Source organism: Cupressus sempervirens, chromosome 1, assembly GCF_028749045.1.
Source record: "Cupressus sempervirens isolate cs-2001-9-10 chromosome 1, ASM2874904v1, whole genome shotgun sequence".
Classification (NCBI taxonomy): domain Eukaryota; kingdom Viridiplantae; phylum Streptophyta; class Pinopsida; order Cupressales; family Cupressaceae; genus Cupressus; species Cupressus sempervirens.
In genome coordinates, this window is record NC_143118.1 from 307526976 (window position 1) to 307544020 (window position 17045).

Consider the following 17045-nt stretch of genomic DNA (forward strand, 5'->3'; position numbering starts at 1 on the left):
TAAAAAATTCAATTTTTTATTTAAAAAAAATTATTACCACGGGTGATTGATTTGACAGAAGATGTTTGTAAAATTAGAAGTTGTCTAAACTGTGTATAGTTACTGTGAGGGCAGGGCAGGGCAGGGTAGAATTGGAACAGCTTTCCACAGCACAAATAAGTTGCACTATAGCCGGTGCCTTATGCTCAAACGCTGTAAGGCGTATGGTATGAAGGTACCATTGGTTGCATGTTGTGTTTCATCTACGCATTTATGCCACTTGCTTTCAACATTTATGACAAGAAAAATGCATGGTTGTGAATACTCTTTATTTTATCCAACAATTCCAAGTTTCAAAATGACAAAACGATAAGAATCAATCTACGCTCCAAATCGTTTCCATGGTAGTCATTTCGATTTGCACAAATTCTCACCCTTGGATGTTAACTTTAGCTTCTCCCTTTCATATAAGGGAACGCCTACGGCGTAATTATTGTCAAGGTTGCTACTAGCACATTCTACACTGGTTTGTGGTTGGGTTTTTCAGTCAAATTTTCCCTGTTTTAACTGCTTTTCGTTTTAAGTTTCTAGTAGTGTTGGTTCATGAACCTATTTCAGTCGTCTTTAGACTTCGTGTTAATTTTTCTGGGTTAAGATTTCAGATCCTATCCTATTTTTGTTAATCAAAACATAGCAAATTCTAAATTTAAAATGCAGTCACTCTCAATCTGATCGTACCAATCTGAGCACAATCGCTCTTTTTGTCCCTTGAATGTAGTAAATTTGTACAAGATGTGCACATCAACTGGCCCATTAATTTGACATGCAAAATTAAAGTAGTACCACATGAGACCCGTGGCTATCCAGCTAACCAAACCTCATGAGATATGAGTAGAATTAAAGATAAAAAAATGTTCACTACATGCTTTCCATGTGGTATCTCAACATCATTTAAATGATGCCATATTGTACCCTTCCTTCTCTTGGTGGGAAGCTCACTCTTAACCATTGCAATATTGATTTCCCAAGCGTACCTTCATGAGTCTATTCTTGACGGTAGATTTCAAGAAAAGTGAGTATTTGATCATCTTACAAAACATGAAGTGGTGAGTTTTGCATGATTATTATGATATATATTAATAACATGTATTTGATGATTAATCGACATTAAATATTGTGGAGTTCAGCAAAATCATTAATAAAGATTTTGATTTAAATATTATCTTAACTATAAATAGGCTTTTTAACATTTTATTATTGTTTAGTTAATTTTTTATTCATTGTAGATCTAACAAAAGGTTAATCACTATATTTTATAAAATTAATTTTTTGTGTATCTTTATATTTGTTTCTAAGCAAGGTGATAATAAGGAGGTTGCACAGTCATAAAATAGTGACCAAGTATTTCTTTCAAGAATATTTTGTGTTTCACATAGGACAGATAGTTTAACTTCATTTAACAAAATGTTATTAGACAAATTATATGGATGTTGTTTCAAACATCAATTTATTTGCGATGTTTACTTTGAAAAATTTACATACATGGCTGATACACAGATAGTTATTGATCCTCCTCCTCCTTGTGCCTATTCGTACTTCTATGCTCATGTAGTCTATGTCAATATAGCATGGAATGAGCGGTGTATCAAATCAATATAACAAGTCATAAAGGTTATGTATGAGCCGCCTCACATAGCCATTGTCATTAAGTTTAGATCATCACTCATGAGTGGTGTGTATTTTCAACTCCTAGATCATAGATAGTCACATTAGTAAGTAGGCAATAAGTGCTACAAAACCCAAAAACACCACTTGTAGCTAAATTAATATTTTAAAATGATGGAGCATAACTTAGGATAACAAAGTTTTTTTGGCAAAAAGATGTCATCAAAAAAGGTTTTTTCACATACTTTATAGTGGTGTATGTTTTTATTAAAAAGAAATTTTCGTTGGTGAATCTTATTGTTTAACAAAGTCTATATTCCAACTTTGGATGTTCAAGCTCAAATAATTTGTCGTAATCACTATTTTTAAAGATTATTGAAGAATGTGAAAGACATTAAGGAGCTCTACAATAATGTTCATGCACATTTTTTAAGAATAAGCTCCATGTATATTATGAAATTTTCATCCATGTCAAATTATCACTAATTACTTAGAAAACTGACTCATGGAGAGGTTATGCCTTTTTGAAAAGGCTTTACTTGTAACATTGGCCATATTATAGAGCATCTATAATTATGTTGAGTTATTTATCTTTGTAGATTTAAATTAATATCATCTTTAATAATTAGATTTTCACTTCATCTTTGTTTGATCATTCAAAAAAGTGAAAACGATAAATAATTGAGAGATGACTCATAAAACATCTTAGATGGATTGATTCCATACCATATTTATAAAATGTCATTCCCTCATTTGACACATACAGTATTAATTACTTAGAATTATAATGGGTATCATGTCCTATGCATTATTGCTTTGCATATAGATGATGACTTGTTCAAGTCTATATTGAATTTGAGTATTCTCTTTCTAAACTAAATTTAAGAATTATTTTAAAATATTGATAATCAACCTTTCTAAGATCATATTTTTAATGATTGTAATATGCATCTTCCTATTCAAACACTTTTTTTCTTGTAGTACTTTTAAACTTTCAAAGACAATACGTTTGCTTCAATAAAATTCAGTTATTCTTCATAAACAGTTGTTGCAAATAATATCTCATTGATTTCTTATACACAATGATTCCTTCCATTCACGTTTGTAATCCTAGTAATATGTTAACACTATGAACACATCATAATAAATATAATTATTTTCTAACACTGTAAACTAGATTACTTTAATCAATCTTAGGGTAAAAGTGAGATGTAGAAACGTAGCAGTCTTAGAACTATAACTAATTAGATGAAACAGAGAGAGAGAAGCCAGGTTTGAACAAGGAAGTTCGCTAAACCGGTAAAGGAGACGAGGAGCCATCTTCACGATCCAGCCCACTGAACTCGGCACGCCCAGCACCGATCAAATCAGGGGAAGTTTCATCGCCTGAACGGAATAGCTCCAGAAGTGCACACCGCTCTGCTCTAGACCATATGCATTCAACAATGTCATCTAAAAAATTAGTTGCACCGCAGAGGTGGTGGAATCGGGCACGCGCCACGGAAAATTCTGCCAATCGGCGGAAACCAATGTACAGGCCACACAAAGAAATGGCAACTAGACTTCCTAACACAACCCAAGAGAAGGTCTTCACCTTACGTGCCAGCACCGTGTAAATCGCAGCCATAAACCCCAAAGCAATTAAGCCAAAGCTGCAGGAAATCATTAAACTGTTGCCGGTCATGAATATCATTCTGTCCCCTGGGGAGTGCACTGGAATCATCTGCCAATTTATACAAACAAAGAGAGATAAAAAGAAGGCTATGCAGTCGAAGAAAAGAAAGAGCTTGAACGAGGTAAAGGGTATGAGAAGAGGGCTCCCTATCTCCTCCATTTGCGTGTTCTCCATTTGGAAACCGCCTGGCATTGAGAAGGCGGCGGCAAATGTCATTGTGGCCAACAACGCCGCTACCACTTGCTCTGCATTGCGTTTGTCTTTGTAGGCGTTCTCAACCACTTGCCTCGCTTTCACGAGCTTTCCATGGCTCACCTGGGGTGCACAGTACATGAATGGTCTGGGCCCCCATCTGTGATATGCCAGTTTTTCCATAATCCTGAATGATTCGTGGTACTTCGTGACTTCTCTTGCAATCTCGAATGGTGTTTTCCCATCACCGTTCTGTGCAAGCTTGTTCACCCCACGAACTTTCAGCAACAAGTGCACCATCTACAACGTAAAACAGGAGAAAAGAAAGAAAATAGAGACAATCAGTTCACTGGAAACTTACAAAAGTAATGTTTGTATTAAATTTTAAGATACAAAATAATGTTACGCGCTCAAATTTGCTCCTTGCTGCAATATGCAAAGGCGTGTCACCTCCTCGAACAATTTGTGGGTCATGCTTTGTGCCTTTATCGGAACTTGACGATTCTGTGAGACTCCTGTCCTCTTTGGGATGTTCATGATATCCGTCACAAATTTCAGGCTGATTGACGAATTTTGACAAGTCTACTTTTTTCGAAAGTTAAAAATTGAACAAGTTCAACCTGGTTAAGCTTCACAATATAATGCAGGGCGTTTGGTGTGCGAGTTATTAATAACTCTACAATTTCTTTGAATCCTAAAGTTACTGCCAATTTTAGTGGACTTTTTCCTTCCCTATTAGCACAATCAATCAAATTGGCATCAAAGTCGACGAACTGTTTCACCAGAGACGCCTCATTCTTCCTCACAGATAAATGCAAAGCCGTGTCGCCTGTCTGGTCCGTCGTTCTTATTATTTGGATCAAATCTACATGTACAATCACACAGTTACGCAAGAGAAACAGGCAAAACATAGCCGCTTAATTTGGGAAAGCAGAAAGAAGCAAATAACCTTGGACTTGTAGCTTTGCCGCTAACTCTCGTAACAAATCTGCATTTTATAAATCGACGGGGTTAAAAAGTAAAACAATTGAAGAATACATAGCTTCTAACTTCTTATGTTTTATTTTTACAAAGACGAAAAATGAATGAAGAGAAAAAACCTGGGTCTCCTGTTGTTACTGCCCAATGGAAACATGTTCTTGTGAGAAATATTAAATTAAAATTTAAAACTCACAATCTAATCTTAAAAAATTGTTCGGCACAAACTATTATCGAGTGGCAGTTTTGCTCAGTAACCAAAGAAACCAAGTGGTAGGAGAGTTTACCAAGTGAGCTCGGTAAATGAAAAGCAACTCGGTAAACACTAGATACCGAGTGAGGATGGTAGATGAATAATCAACTCGGTAAACGAAGAACTAGGTAGACACTGCAATGTGTGATTACCGAGTGAACTTGGTAAGCAATGCGATTACCGAGTGAACTCGGTAGCCACTGGAGAAGGAACTCGGTAGATGAAGATACCGAGTGAACTCGTTGGACGTTGCAGAGATAAAACTTTTAACAAGACTTAACTGAGTGATGATTTATAACGTGAACAACTTTCACCATTAAAACCAGAAATCCAGAACTTGAAGCTTTCAAATAAACTTTCAAAATGCAATGAATAGAAGGACAACAATGGATTCAAGTATGCCTGCTTCCTTTCTATTCAACTCTTATTCAAACTATTACAAATTTGGGAGCATTTGGCTTCAACCAGAAAACCCTAAAATAACCCTAAAACTTTAAACTGATAAAACTTCAAACTTGCAGCTCTAATGGCTGCATACAATAAAGCCTGGGGCAATCACTACTTCAACAGGACGAATGAAAACAATACACTATGAACTATGAACTTACAGAATGACAGGTAGAACCATGTGCAACTGCAGGCATGACAATGATTCCTTCTGTCTCTGCAACAACTGATCTACTGATCACATTTTTCTTTCTGCCTTCTCTACTCTGCAACTTCTGAGCTCTTCAACTTCTTCTCCTTCTAATGGGTCGAATGAAACTAATCATTCCTTTTGTTATACTTGCAAAATATTTTCCCCCTCATTTCTGAATTCAAAAATTTTCACCTACCATGCAATAAATTCATTTGATCGTTCTGCAATCCGTCAGGGGTGGTAGGTGGGCGTTTGGCTCCAGGGGCAAACGACCCTTTGCATTTAATATTCTAACACTCCCCCTTTGTCCCGAGCCAAAAAAACAAGGATCACTACTAATCCTCATCACTACTAATCCTCATCAACTACACCAAGACACTCTCTTAGGTGTACAAAACTTCCAATGCCTAATGGCTTAGTAAATATGTCTGCTAGCTGCTGCTCAAACTTACAAAAATTTATTTTGATATCCCCATTCTCCACCAACTCTCTGATGAAGTGATATCAGATCTCTATATGTTTGCTTCTCCCATGGAAGACTGGATTCTTGGTCAATGCAATTGATGAGATGTTGTCACAATAAATTGTGGTTCTATCCTCTTGCCTTTCATTCAAATTTATCAAGATCCTCCTTAACCAAATAGCTTGACATGCTGCTACATTTGCTGCTATGTATTCAGCTTCTACTGTAGATTGAGCAACAATAGGTTGCTTCTTGGATGCCCATAAAATTGCACCCAATCTCATATGAAACATGTATCTGAAAGTGTTCTTTCTATCATCTATACTTGTAGCCCAATCACTATCCGTGTAACCAACCAACTTGAAATCATCATTTGCAGTATACAAAATTCGAAATCCCTTGGTACCTTTCACATACCTTAGGATCATCTTTCCGACTTGCCAATGGGAATCCTTTGGTGTTTCCATAAATCTGAAAATCAAACTTACTGCATGCATTAGGTCTGGCCGAGTTGCAGTCAAATACATCAAACTTCCAACCATACCCTTGTATAGTGTTGGATCCACTCTCTTGCTAGAGTCTTCCTTGCTCAACTTTAGACCTGTTGTTGTTGGTGTGAGGGCTGTTTTACTATTCTACATTTTGAATCTCTCCAAGATCTGCCTTGCATACTTTTCTTGAAAGATGAAGATGCCATCATGCATTTGTTTTACTTCTATGCCTAGAAAGTACTTCAAGAGAACAAGGTCTATCATCTCAAATTCATTTTTCATGGCCTCTTTGAACTCACCAATTAGAGCCTTTTCATTTCTAGTAAAAATCAAATCATCTACATATAAGACAACAATCAAAACATTTCCATTTGATGCCTTGATGTAGAGAGTAGGCTCACCATTGCTTTTGCTAAAGCCATTGCTCATTAAATATGAGTCAGTCATGATGTACCATGCCCATGGAGCTTGCTTGAGCCCATAAAGAGCTCTCTTCAACCTATATACTTTATTCTCTTCACCTACTACTTCATAACCAGGTGGCTGCTCCACATATACTTCTTCCTTCAATATACCATTAAGGAAGACAAACTTCACATCCATTTGAAATACCTTCTATTTGTGTTGAGCTGCAATTGCTATGACAGCACGCACAGTTTCCATTCTTGCAACAGGGGCATAGGTCTCATCATAATCTCTTCCATACTACTATTTGTAGCCCTTGACTACCAGCCTTGCCTTATGCCTATCAATCTTGCCTTCAGCATTGCATTTGGTCTTGTAGACCCATTTCACTCCAATCACTTGCTTCTTGGGAGGCAATTCAATTAACTCTCATGTCTCATTCCTTTCTATAGCATTTATCTCCTCATCCATGGCCTTACACCATTTCTTCTCTTTAATAGCTTCTTCAAAATATATTGGATCACTATGAGAAAATAATGCAAAATTAACACTCTCATCATAATCTTCATATCTTTCATCTTGGTATATCTCCCTAAGACTCTTGGTCTTTCTTAGTAATAGGGAGGAGAGTGTGGGATTAGAATCTTCACTGCTGCCACTTGGCATTGACACTCGGTCATGCCTAGAGGAGCTCGATAATGACTGAGGCTGCTTGTTTTTTCTTCTATCTGCTCCTTCTTGTTGTTCATTAGCATCCTCTTCATTCATAAATGAAATTTTACTTGATGTGCTCTGTGACTCATCAATTGAACCATACCAAGACTGATTGTCAAAAAATTCCACATCTCTTGAAAGAGTCATCTTGTTCTTCAATGGGTCATACAATCTGTATGCCTTAGATTCTAAGCTATACCCTGTGAAGATGCACTTTACACCTTTGTCATCTCATTTCTTCCTTTTCTCTTTAGGCACATGTGCATATGCAACACATCCAAACACCCTAAGGTGTTCAACTGTCCATTTTCTTCGTGACCATGCTTCCATTGGAATCTTGTCATGAACTGCCTTTGTAGGACACCTATTGATTAGGTAAACTATTGTTGCTATAGCCTCTCCCCAAAATTCAGTTGGGAGACCTTTATCTTTCATCATGCTCCTTGCCATTTCAACAATGGTTCTGTTCTTTCTTTTAGCCACTCCATTCTGATATGGTGTATAGCTGGCTGTGAGCTCTTTCTTTATGCCATGTTTCCTACAAAAATTTACAAAAGAATTGGAGGTATACTCCCCTCCTCTATCTGATCTTAGGACCTTGATATATTGTACACATTATCTTTCAGCCTGGGCTTTAAATTCTACAAAATTTTCAAATGCTTCAGATTTATTCTTTAAGAAATACACCCATGTCCTACAACTGAAATCATCAATGAATGTCATGAAATAAGTTCTCCCCCTAATAGAAGTAACTTGCATAGGACTGACTAGGTCAGTATGCACTAACTCTAATGGATATCTAGCCCTCTTAGAATTTCCAGAATTAAAGGGAAGCCTATGTTGCTTACCCAAAATACAAGCCTCACACTTGTCACATGAATTTTCTATACATGGAAAACTTTCTACCATTCTTTTATTTGATAACAAATTTAAACCAGCATAGCCAAGATGACCGTACTTGAGGTGCCATAACCGTGAGGGGTCTTCAATCACACTCCTTAGAGCTAATTGTGTGGGAGGTGCAACACCAATTTGAGATGAGAAACATGTCTCTATCCTCAAGGGAAACATTATGTTCTTGGTCATTTGAACTGCTGCAAGTAAATTCTTGCTCCCATCCTTTTCTTGAATGATACACCTGTCATTCTCCATCAACACTTTGTATCCATTTTGAATGAGTTGACCAATACTCATCAAATTGTGCTTCATACCAGGGGCGAAATACACATTTTTTATTTCCTTCTTCTCACCTTTCTTGGTGCGGACCATAATAGATCATTTGCCAACAACTGGTAGGGTCCCATTGTTACCCATCTTAATTTCTGATTTGAAACTCTTGTCAACGAATGAAAACAAGGTTTCATTACCACTCATGTGGTTGCTACATCCACTGTCGAGGTACCAAACCTCAGGGCTTCCTTCTTCACCAAGATTATACATGATGAAGGTAGCGGCATTATTTCCACTTCCCATGTTCACATCAACCACATTTGCTTGTCCTAACTGATCATTTTGCTTCTTCTAGCATTCACTTGCATAATGCCCATATTTATGATAGTAGTAACATTCTACATTACTCTTATTTGAGTTGTAGTTTTTCTTACCTCCTCTTGAGGTATTTTGAAAGCTACTTGCTCCATCTGCTCTTCCTGAACTTTCTGCTGCAGCATTCCTTTGTCCTCTATTACCTCAGCCTCTACCTCTAGAGTTTCTGCCTGAGCCATTTCTTCCTCTCCCCCTTCCTCTTGGATTTGACTAAGCTTTGAATGCTTGCTCTTGGGAAGATGAAGAAGTAGATCTGTTGATCCTATGCTCATGGGTTTGAAATGTACCCATCAACTCATCCATTGTCAAAACAATGAGGTCTTTTGCCTCTTCTATGGTCATGACCAAATTATCATATTTATGAGGTAAACTCTTCAATATCTTCTCCACTATCCTCTTCTCTTGATAGTCTTCTCCATTTGACTTCAATTGGTTAATCACATTGGAGGTCCTTGAACTGAAGTCTGCAACTGATTCATTTTCCTTCATCTAAAGGTTCTCAAACTCCCTCCTTATATTTTGCAGCTTTACTATACGGACTTTATCAGTCCCCTTGAAGTTCGTCTCAAGGATATCCCAAGCTTCCTTTGCATAATTTGCTGCTGCAATCTTGAGAAAAATAGTTTCTGTCATTGTTGCTTCAATCAAACTTAATGCCTCACCATCCTTCCTCCTTAACTCTTTCAAATGAGTCTTTTGTGCATTTGTGAGAGCAACATACTGAGTTGGGTCTGTCACATCATTGAACCCATTAACCACAAAATCCTATAAATCATTATGGTTTTAATCTTCTTTGCCCATGTATCATAATTCTATCCATTGAAGGGTAGTGGCTACTGCCATATCTTTCTTGCATCTCCTGCCATGATAAATATCCCAGAAAATAAATACCCTAACTCACTATGGATGTGGGGCCTCAAAGCTCTGATACCATGTGAGAAATATTAAATTAAAATTTAAAACTCACAACCTAACCCTAAAAAATTGCTCGGCACAAACTATTACTGAGTGGCAGTTTTTCTTGGTAACCAAAGAAACCAAGTGGCAGGAGAGTTTACTAAGTGAGCTCGGTAAATGAAAGGCAACTCAGTAAACACTAGATACCGAGTGAGGTCGGTAGATGAATAATCAACTTGGTAAACAAAGAACTCAGTAGACACTGTAGGGTGTGATTACCGAGTGAACTCGGTAAGCAATGCGATTACCGAGTGAACTCGGAAGCCACTGGAGAAGGAGCTTGGTAGATGAAGATACTGAGTGAACTCGATGGACACTGCACAGATAAAACTTTTAACAAGACTTAACTGAGTGATGATTTATAACGTGAACAACTTTCACCATTAAAACTAGAAATCCAGAACTTGAAGCTTTCAAATAAACTTTCCAAATGCAACAAATAGAAGAAGGACAACAATGGATTCAAGTATGCCTGCTTGCTTTCTATTCAACTCTGATTCAAACTATTACAAATTTGGGAGCATTTAGCTTCAACCAAAAAACCCTAAAATAACCCTAAAACTTTAAACTGATAAAACTTCAAACTTTAAACTTCAAACTTGCAGCTCTAATGGCTGCATACAATAAAGCCTAGAGCAATCACTGCTTCAACAGAACGAATGAAAACAATACACTATGAACTATGAACTTACAGAATGACAGGTAGAACCATGTGCAACTGCAGGCATGACAATGATTCCTTCTGTCTCTACAGCGACTGATCTGCTGATCACATTTTTCTCTCTGCCTTCTCTGCTCTGCAACTTCTGAGCTCTTCAACTTCTTCTCCTTCTACTGGGTCGAATGAAACTAATCATTCCTTTTGTTATACTTGCAAAATGTTTTCCCCTTCATTTCTGAATTAAAAAATTTTCACTTACCATGCAATAAATTCATTTGATCATTTTGCAATCTGTCAGGAGTCATAGGTGGGCGTTCGGCTCCAAGGGCAAACGGCCCTTTGCATTTAATATTCCAACAGTTCTTCCTTGACACGTCGATAACAAGCTTGGTGGATCCGCAAGTATGAGCAAGTCTTTCGCAGCTTTTGTATCGCCATTTTGACAAGCCACAGAGAAGCTCATTTCGCCAGATTTATTCTCCATATTAAGGAAAACTTTTCCTTAATTTCCGCTTAAGCCCGTTTCTAAGAAGAAGATGACCTTGGACTGGTATCTTTGCTGCTAGTCTCGTAACAAAGCTGCAGGTCATAAATCGACTAGTTGAGCTGAAACAGCAAGTTTAGAATAGCTTCTAATCAGAAAAACAAATATGAATGAAGAGACTGGATGCCCATGCCCATGCCTCCATGCTATACATTCCTTTCCTTTTTTCTATGCAATCGTGCCCTGATCTGTGTAGTGTCAGTTTATATTAATTATTATGTGAGAAGCCGAACTAATTTGGTAAAGGTAGAGGTTATAAGGTTATTATTAGTCCCTGTCTTATCTTATCTATAATGTTTTCTGTGGTCTATGATTAATTTTTAGTCTTTAACTTAAAAATATTTATTTTTAAATGAACTTTTAGACATTAATTTCTTAATTTTGATTGACTAATCTGCATTTTCCCAGAAGTAAAAATTATTTTTTGATACCAAAAATTACCAGAAATCAAATTCTGGAAACTTCCACATTGTCAGTCATGGCATGACTTCTACACACAGATCAACATAAAGCAGTTCAACAGAGCAACTTACAGCGGCAGAATGGAGTGCATTAAGGTTGGAAACAAGCTGTTGTTGATTCTGAAATTGGTGTTTTAGAATCTGCTAGCAGAATTATTTACTTGGCTTTTATGCACACATTTCATTAATGTCTGTCTCCACCACAATTGGGGTAGTTTTTTTCCTCGAGGCAATGTTATAAATGGTGGTAACGCTTGCTTTTCTAGAGGCCCAGCGAAAGGGCTTTCCACTACAACAATGCTGAATGTGATTTTACCCTTATTTTGTTCTCAACATACAAACGAATAATGTCCTTTGATAGAAAATTTTGGATATAAATGAATAATGTCCTTTGATGGAAAATTTTGGATACAACTGAGTCAAAGTATTCTCAATTGCAGAATTGTTTCATTCTACTAAAATGTGGGCTAGGAATGGAAACTCAAACTGTCACAAACACATATATCATACTATTACGACCAATATTCAAAAAATTAGTAAGGTAATGTTACCATCAATTGAGAAGCTCACACGCATGTGTCTGTGTGTGGAGCCTTTAATACATAAATAATTCACAGCAACATAAATATCTATGAATGTTGTTTTCATTTAATTCATTGAAACTTTCGGCACTGTCACCTCCCTACAAAAGGTTAGTTGACTGGAAGTGATCTATAGAGCGCCACTCTTCAATGTCCTCTTCTATTCCCGAAAGATCAACTGCGGTACATTCTATAGGTAACTAACTACCAATTAACTTGTAATTGTCGCCTTCTAATTTTGCGTCTAACTTATCTGAAATCATTTTGAATTCAGAAAAGTGTGGAAATGGCATATAGAGCTTCGACAATTAGACACCTTGGCAACATTGTAAAAGACTGGCGTTGTTGTGGGAATTGTAGGTAGAGACTGAGGTAAAAAGCCTACCAATTAAATCTAAAATATTTGGTCATATTGAAGGACTATAACCCCTAGGTCGGTTAGTTGCTCAAGTTTTAGAGTAAAGAGAACGAGAATGCAATTTATTCATCGGTTTGCAAGGATAATACTTGTGCACATGATCTCACAATACCTTTTTCTCTGAACAGAGAGCGGCAGTGACCTTAGTGGATCATTCACCATCTCCCCTGTTCAGTCTAAATTTGTAGTTGAAATAGATAGCGAGAGTTAGAGGAAATCATATCTCATCCTGTGTTGCAATTTGCAGGTAGATATGGAAATGAAGAGGTTGGCTAGAAATTAAAACATATGATCTTATCCAAGTGTCAATCGGAGCAGAATGATCCCCAGGTCAGTTAATATGCTCAAACATCAGGAAAACATATGAAATTCGCTTTTTCTTTTGGACAGGTATCTTCCCAGGCATTATCTTGCGTCTCCTTTTGCTTTGACAGATGGCTGAAAATAGCAGCAGCAGAGAGTATTATGAATCCCATGTCCTTTCCCCAACTCAAATATGCTAATGTCTATGCTGACATCAAAATGACAACAGTTTTAAAATGATTTTTTATTTAATTATTAAAAGCTGTAAATTGCTGTTTTCATGTCAGCATAGACATTAGCCTCAAATATCTGCAATACCTAGATATGAGTGGATCCAATACTTCGATCCTCCTTCATTAAATCAAGGGCTCCCAATGCTTCTTCTGCTTATGATCTGGATCAAAGTCTCCAATGAATGAGAAAACATCTGCAATACCTAGATATGAGTGGATCCAGCGCTTCAATCCTCCTTCATTAGATCAAGGGCTCCCAATGCATCTTCTACTTATGATCTGGATCAAAGTCTCCAACGAATGAGAAAACATCTGCAATACCTAGATATGAGTGGATCCAGGGCTTTGATCCTCCTTCATTAGATCAAGGGCTCCCAATGCTTCTTTTGCTTACGATTCGGATCAAAGTTCAACGAATGAGAAAACATCTTTCTAATTCCAACATGTCCATAGATTTTAAATTGTTTTTTTAATGCAGTGAAGGTAGTAGTAAGAAAAATGTAATAATGATTTAGAAATTAAATATTTATATTTGTTTGATTTTTTTTAAAAATATTTTGAATGAGAACTATAAAATATAATTTAATTATATATATGAAAAAATCAACAATTAAACATACTATACTGTTTTTATTTTTTTTATTAGTAAGAGGCTGAAGCCAAAATTAATTATTATGTTTATTATTATCTGTTAAACATGAGTAGATTCAAACCCAAGACCTCTTCAATAAGAGGCTCACAATTTATCATTGTGTTGTAGGTTTTTGCCTAAACACATTATACTATTATTGTATTCCTAAAACATGATTTCATTGTTATTATTATGCAAATGCAAAAATTTTATCTTTGGAGAATAATAATAAGTAAATAAACTGATATAAGAAATTTTAGAAAAGAAAGCACATAGGTAATTTTAATAGATTATTGGACAAAGGTGAAGTTATTATGCTAGTCACTTTCAAACATTAAACTAAAATTAACACTTGCACCCTTGTAAATCAAATTTTAACACTATGGCATGACAAATATCACGAACCATACCTTTTGAACCTTGTAGAGGCAGGGACTTAAGCTCTCCTAGAGCCCTTGTTTTTTCCTTCCAAAAATATATATGAAAACATAAACATATTTTTATTCTAAAAAAAATCAAATAAAAATTAGTATGTTTATTAAAATTCTATAATTTAATAACATTCAACCTTCATTCTTTTATCTTTTATTACTTTATTTCTAACCAACATTTTAGGTTTTTTTTTTTTTTTTTGTCATGCTCAAACCATATGGCCCACCTAGTATTTGATATATATATAGATAATATGTACATATCACATCAATTAAAAAGACTTGCAAATAATAAATTATTTAATTAAAAATGATATATTAAATATACAAGTAATATAGTAGCCCTCTAACTAAAAAGTATAAAATTACAAAATATGGTTATTAGAGAGCAGATTTGCACAATCGATCTAATTCTTAGAGTGCTTTTGGATTTGATTGTGTTGTTGTTTTTACATCAACATTTTAGATTAGACTCTATCATCCATCGTCAGGATGAAGAAAGATAGAGAGCATGAATGATGGATCACAAAGTGTGATCCAAAACATTGATGTAAAAACAACAACACAATCAAATCTAGAAGCACTCTAAGAATAGTTCATATATTTATCTTAAATCCATAATTTACCCTATCTTAATTTTCAACTATTAAATAGGTCATTCATGAATATTTCTATATAAAGTTTGAAAATTATAATAGATGCCCAAAAAACATCATCAATGTTGTAAATAGATTTAGTAATAAAATTATTTTCAAAATTAAAGATTAGAGATATAGAATTTCATTTAAAAAATTTATTGCCAAATAGTGGGAGATCGTCTAATTATAGATTTTAATATTATCTAGTTATATATTTCAAAATTCTATTGATATTTAAATTACAATTGAATTAATTGTCAATATATAACATATAATTTTTATTTTAAGAGTTATAAAATTTTATATTAACTTATAAAAATCTTATAAAATTTAGTACTAAATTATTTAAAATATTTTAATTTAAAAATATTTAATAATTAAAATATAATAATACAAAATATTTTAATTTAAAAGTTATTGTAAATATTTAAAATAATTAAAACATAATAATAGGAAAAAAAAATTAACTTAAAAAGTATAATATAAACATTAAAAATAAATCAAACATTTTAAATTAAATTTATTTTAAATATTTTTTTTGACACCTACATAACATGTTTTTAAAATTATTATTTTTTAATCAAATATTTGACTTGAATAACATCACTCAATCATTTTAAAAAACCTATGCGATGACTGATACTAACTGCAAGGAGAATCTGACATAAGTGACGAAAAAACTAACCCACCGATGTTATGATATGTATAGTGGCATGGGGCATGGGGCATCCAACTACGACAAATTTCATGGCTAGATAGCCATTGCTAGCATGGGCATCTCGCATTGACTATCTAGCCATGAAATTTGTTGTGGTTGGATGCCCATGCCCTCATGCCATACATTCTTTTTTTTTTCTATGCAATTGTACCTTGATCTGTGTACTTTCAAGTTTATATTTATGTATTATGTTAGAAGTCGATTGATGACTAATTTGGGAAAGGTTATAAGATTATTTTTAAAAAAATGTTTAGTGATTATTTTTCTAAACAATTGTTTAATTGAATTCTTTTTAAAATTTAAGTAGGTTTTAATGTAACCATAGCATTTCATAATGTATTATTTATTTATTTATTTATAATAAGATTGTTGTATTTAATAATTTTACTTAAAATGTGTATTTTTAAAGATTAATCATATTATTTAAAGTTTTTCCTTTCAATAATATATATGAAAACATAAACATATTTTTATTCTTTAAAAAATCAAATAATTATTAATGAAACAATTTAATCATACCAACATTGTAAATATTTTGTTTCAATCATATGATATTTTTGAAAGACTTGAAAAATACTATCGAATACATATAAGATATATAACTATTCAAATTCAATATGGATTGATGTAGTCCAAACCCCATTCAAAAATCTACTTAGAAAATAATAACACAACATAGATTTTCAAAACACCAGATTCTTCATTCAACTTCTCCAACTCTATTCTACTTGACAATGAAAGAAAATGCCTACTTATTACAATTCTGAAAATATCATATTTGGAAATTTTTTGGAAAAAGTAGAATTTTTCTAGTTGTAGTAATTTATAAAATCCATCCCATGAATCTTGATTTTTCCCAAGAAAAGCCCCCAACCAAGGCAAGATGAATTGCCAACTAATCTACAAAATTAAGAGTATGATTTCAGATTTAGTAGAAAAAACAACTTTCTAAAAAATTGGAAAAACCACAAAAACTTAATTTTGGAGGTCAAGATGAAATTTCGAGCTCTCGGTAAAATGTTGAAATGGCCACCTATTGGGCTAAGTTCCATTGGCGATCCAAATAACTCCTCCTCATACAACTACATATAAAATTTCAGCCAAAACCCATATTTGAGTCAAAAGTTATGACTCCCGGAAGTTAATACATCATGGACAAAATATGTCAAGATTGGTTAGAAGTGTTATGGAATTTTTAAAAATTGTTTCTCATGAACATTATTGTTATATTGTAAGACCTATAGAGAAATAAATTAGTTATTTTTTCTAGTCTTTTTTAGGGGAGGGCATAGCGGGGGGAGCAATGACTATTGAAAAAATCGACCAACATGCAATGAAACATGCAATTTTTTAATTAATAGTATAAATTATTAAATATATGAAATATTTTTTTTAAAAAGTTTTTTTTAAAAAATGATCAGATAAATGAAAAAACAAAAAAATAACTCAATGGATGTTATGGTTATCTT

General features: G+C 34.4%; 2 protein-coding genes across 2 annotated transcripts; both read right to left on the reverse strand.

The window, feature by feature from the left end:
- Positions 1-2797: 2797 nt before the first annotated feature.
- LOC149577331 (ankyrin repeat-containing protein NPR4-like) lies at positions 2798-4066 on the reverse strand. The gene is made up of 2 exons (XM_089830900.1): positions 3918-4066; positions 2798-3811 (listed from the first exon to the last, which is right to left on the reverse strand). Exon 2 carries the CDS (start codon positions 3809-3811, stop codon positions 2936-2938), a length of 876 nt encoding a protein of 291 aa, XP_089687026.1. The 5' UTR covers positions 3918-4066; the 3' UTR covers positions 2798-2935.
- Positions 4066-11365, reverse strand: LOC149577332 (uncharacterized). The gene is made up of 4 exons (XM_089830992.1): positions 10878-11365; positions 10650-10788; positions 4461-4499; positions 4066-4376 (listed from the first exon to the last, which is right to left on the reverse strand). Exons 1-4 carry the CDS (start codon positions 10878-10880, stop codon positions 4066-4068), a joined length of 492 nt encoding a protein of 163 aa, XP_089687118.1. The 5' UTR covers positions 10881-11365.
- Positions 11366-17045: the final 5680 nt, after the last annotated feature.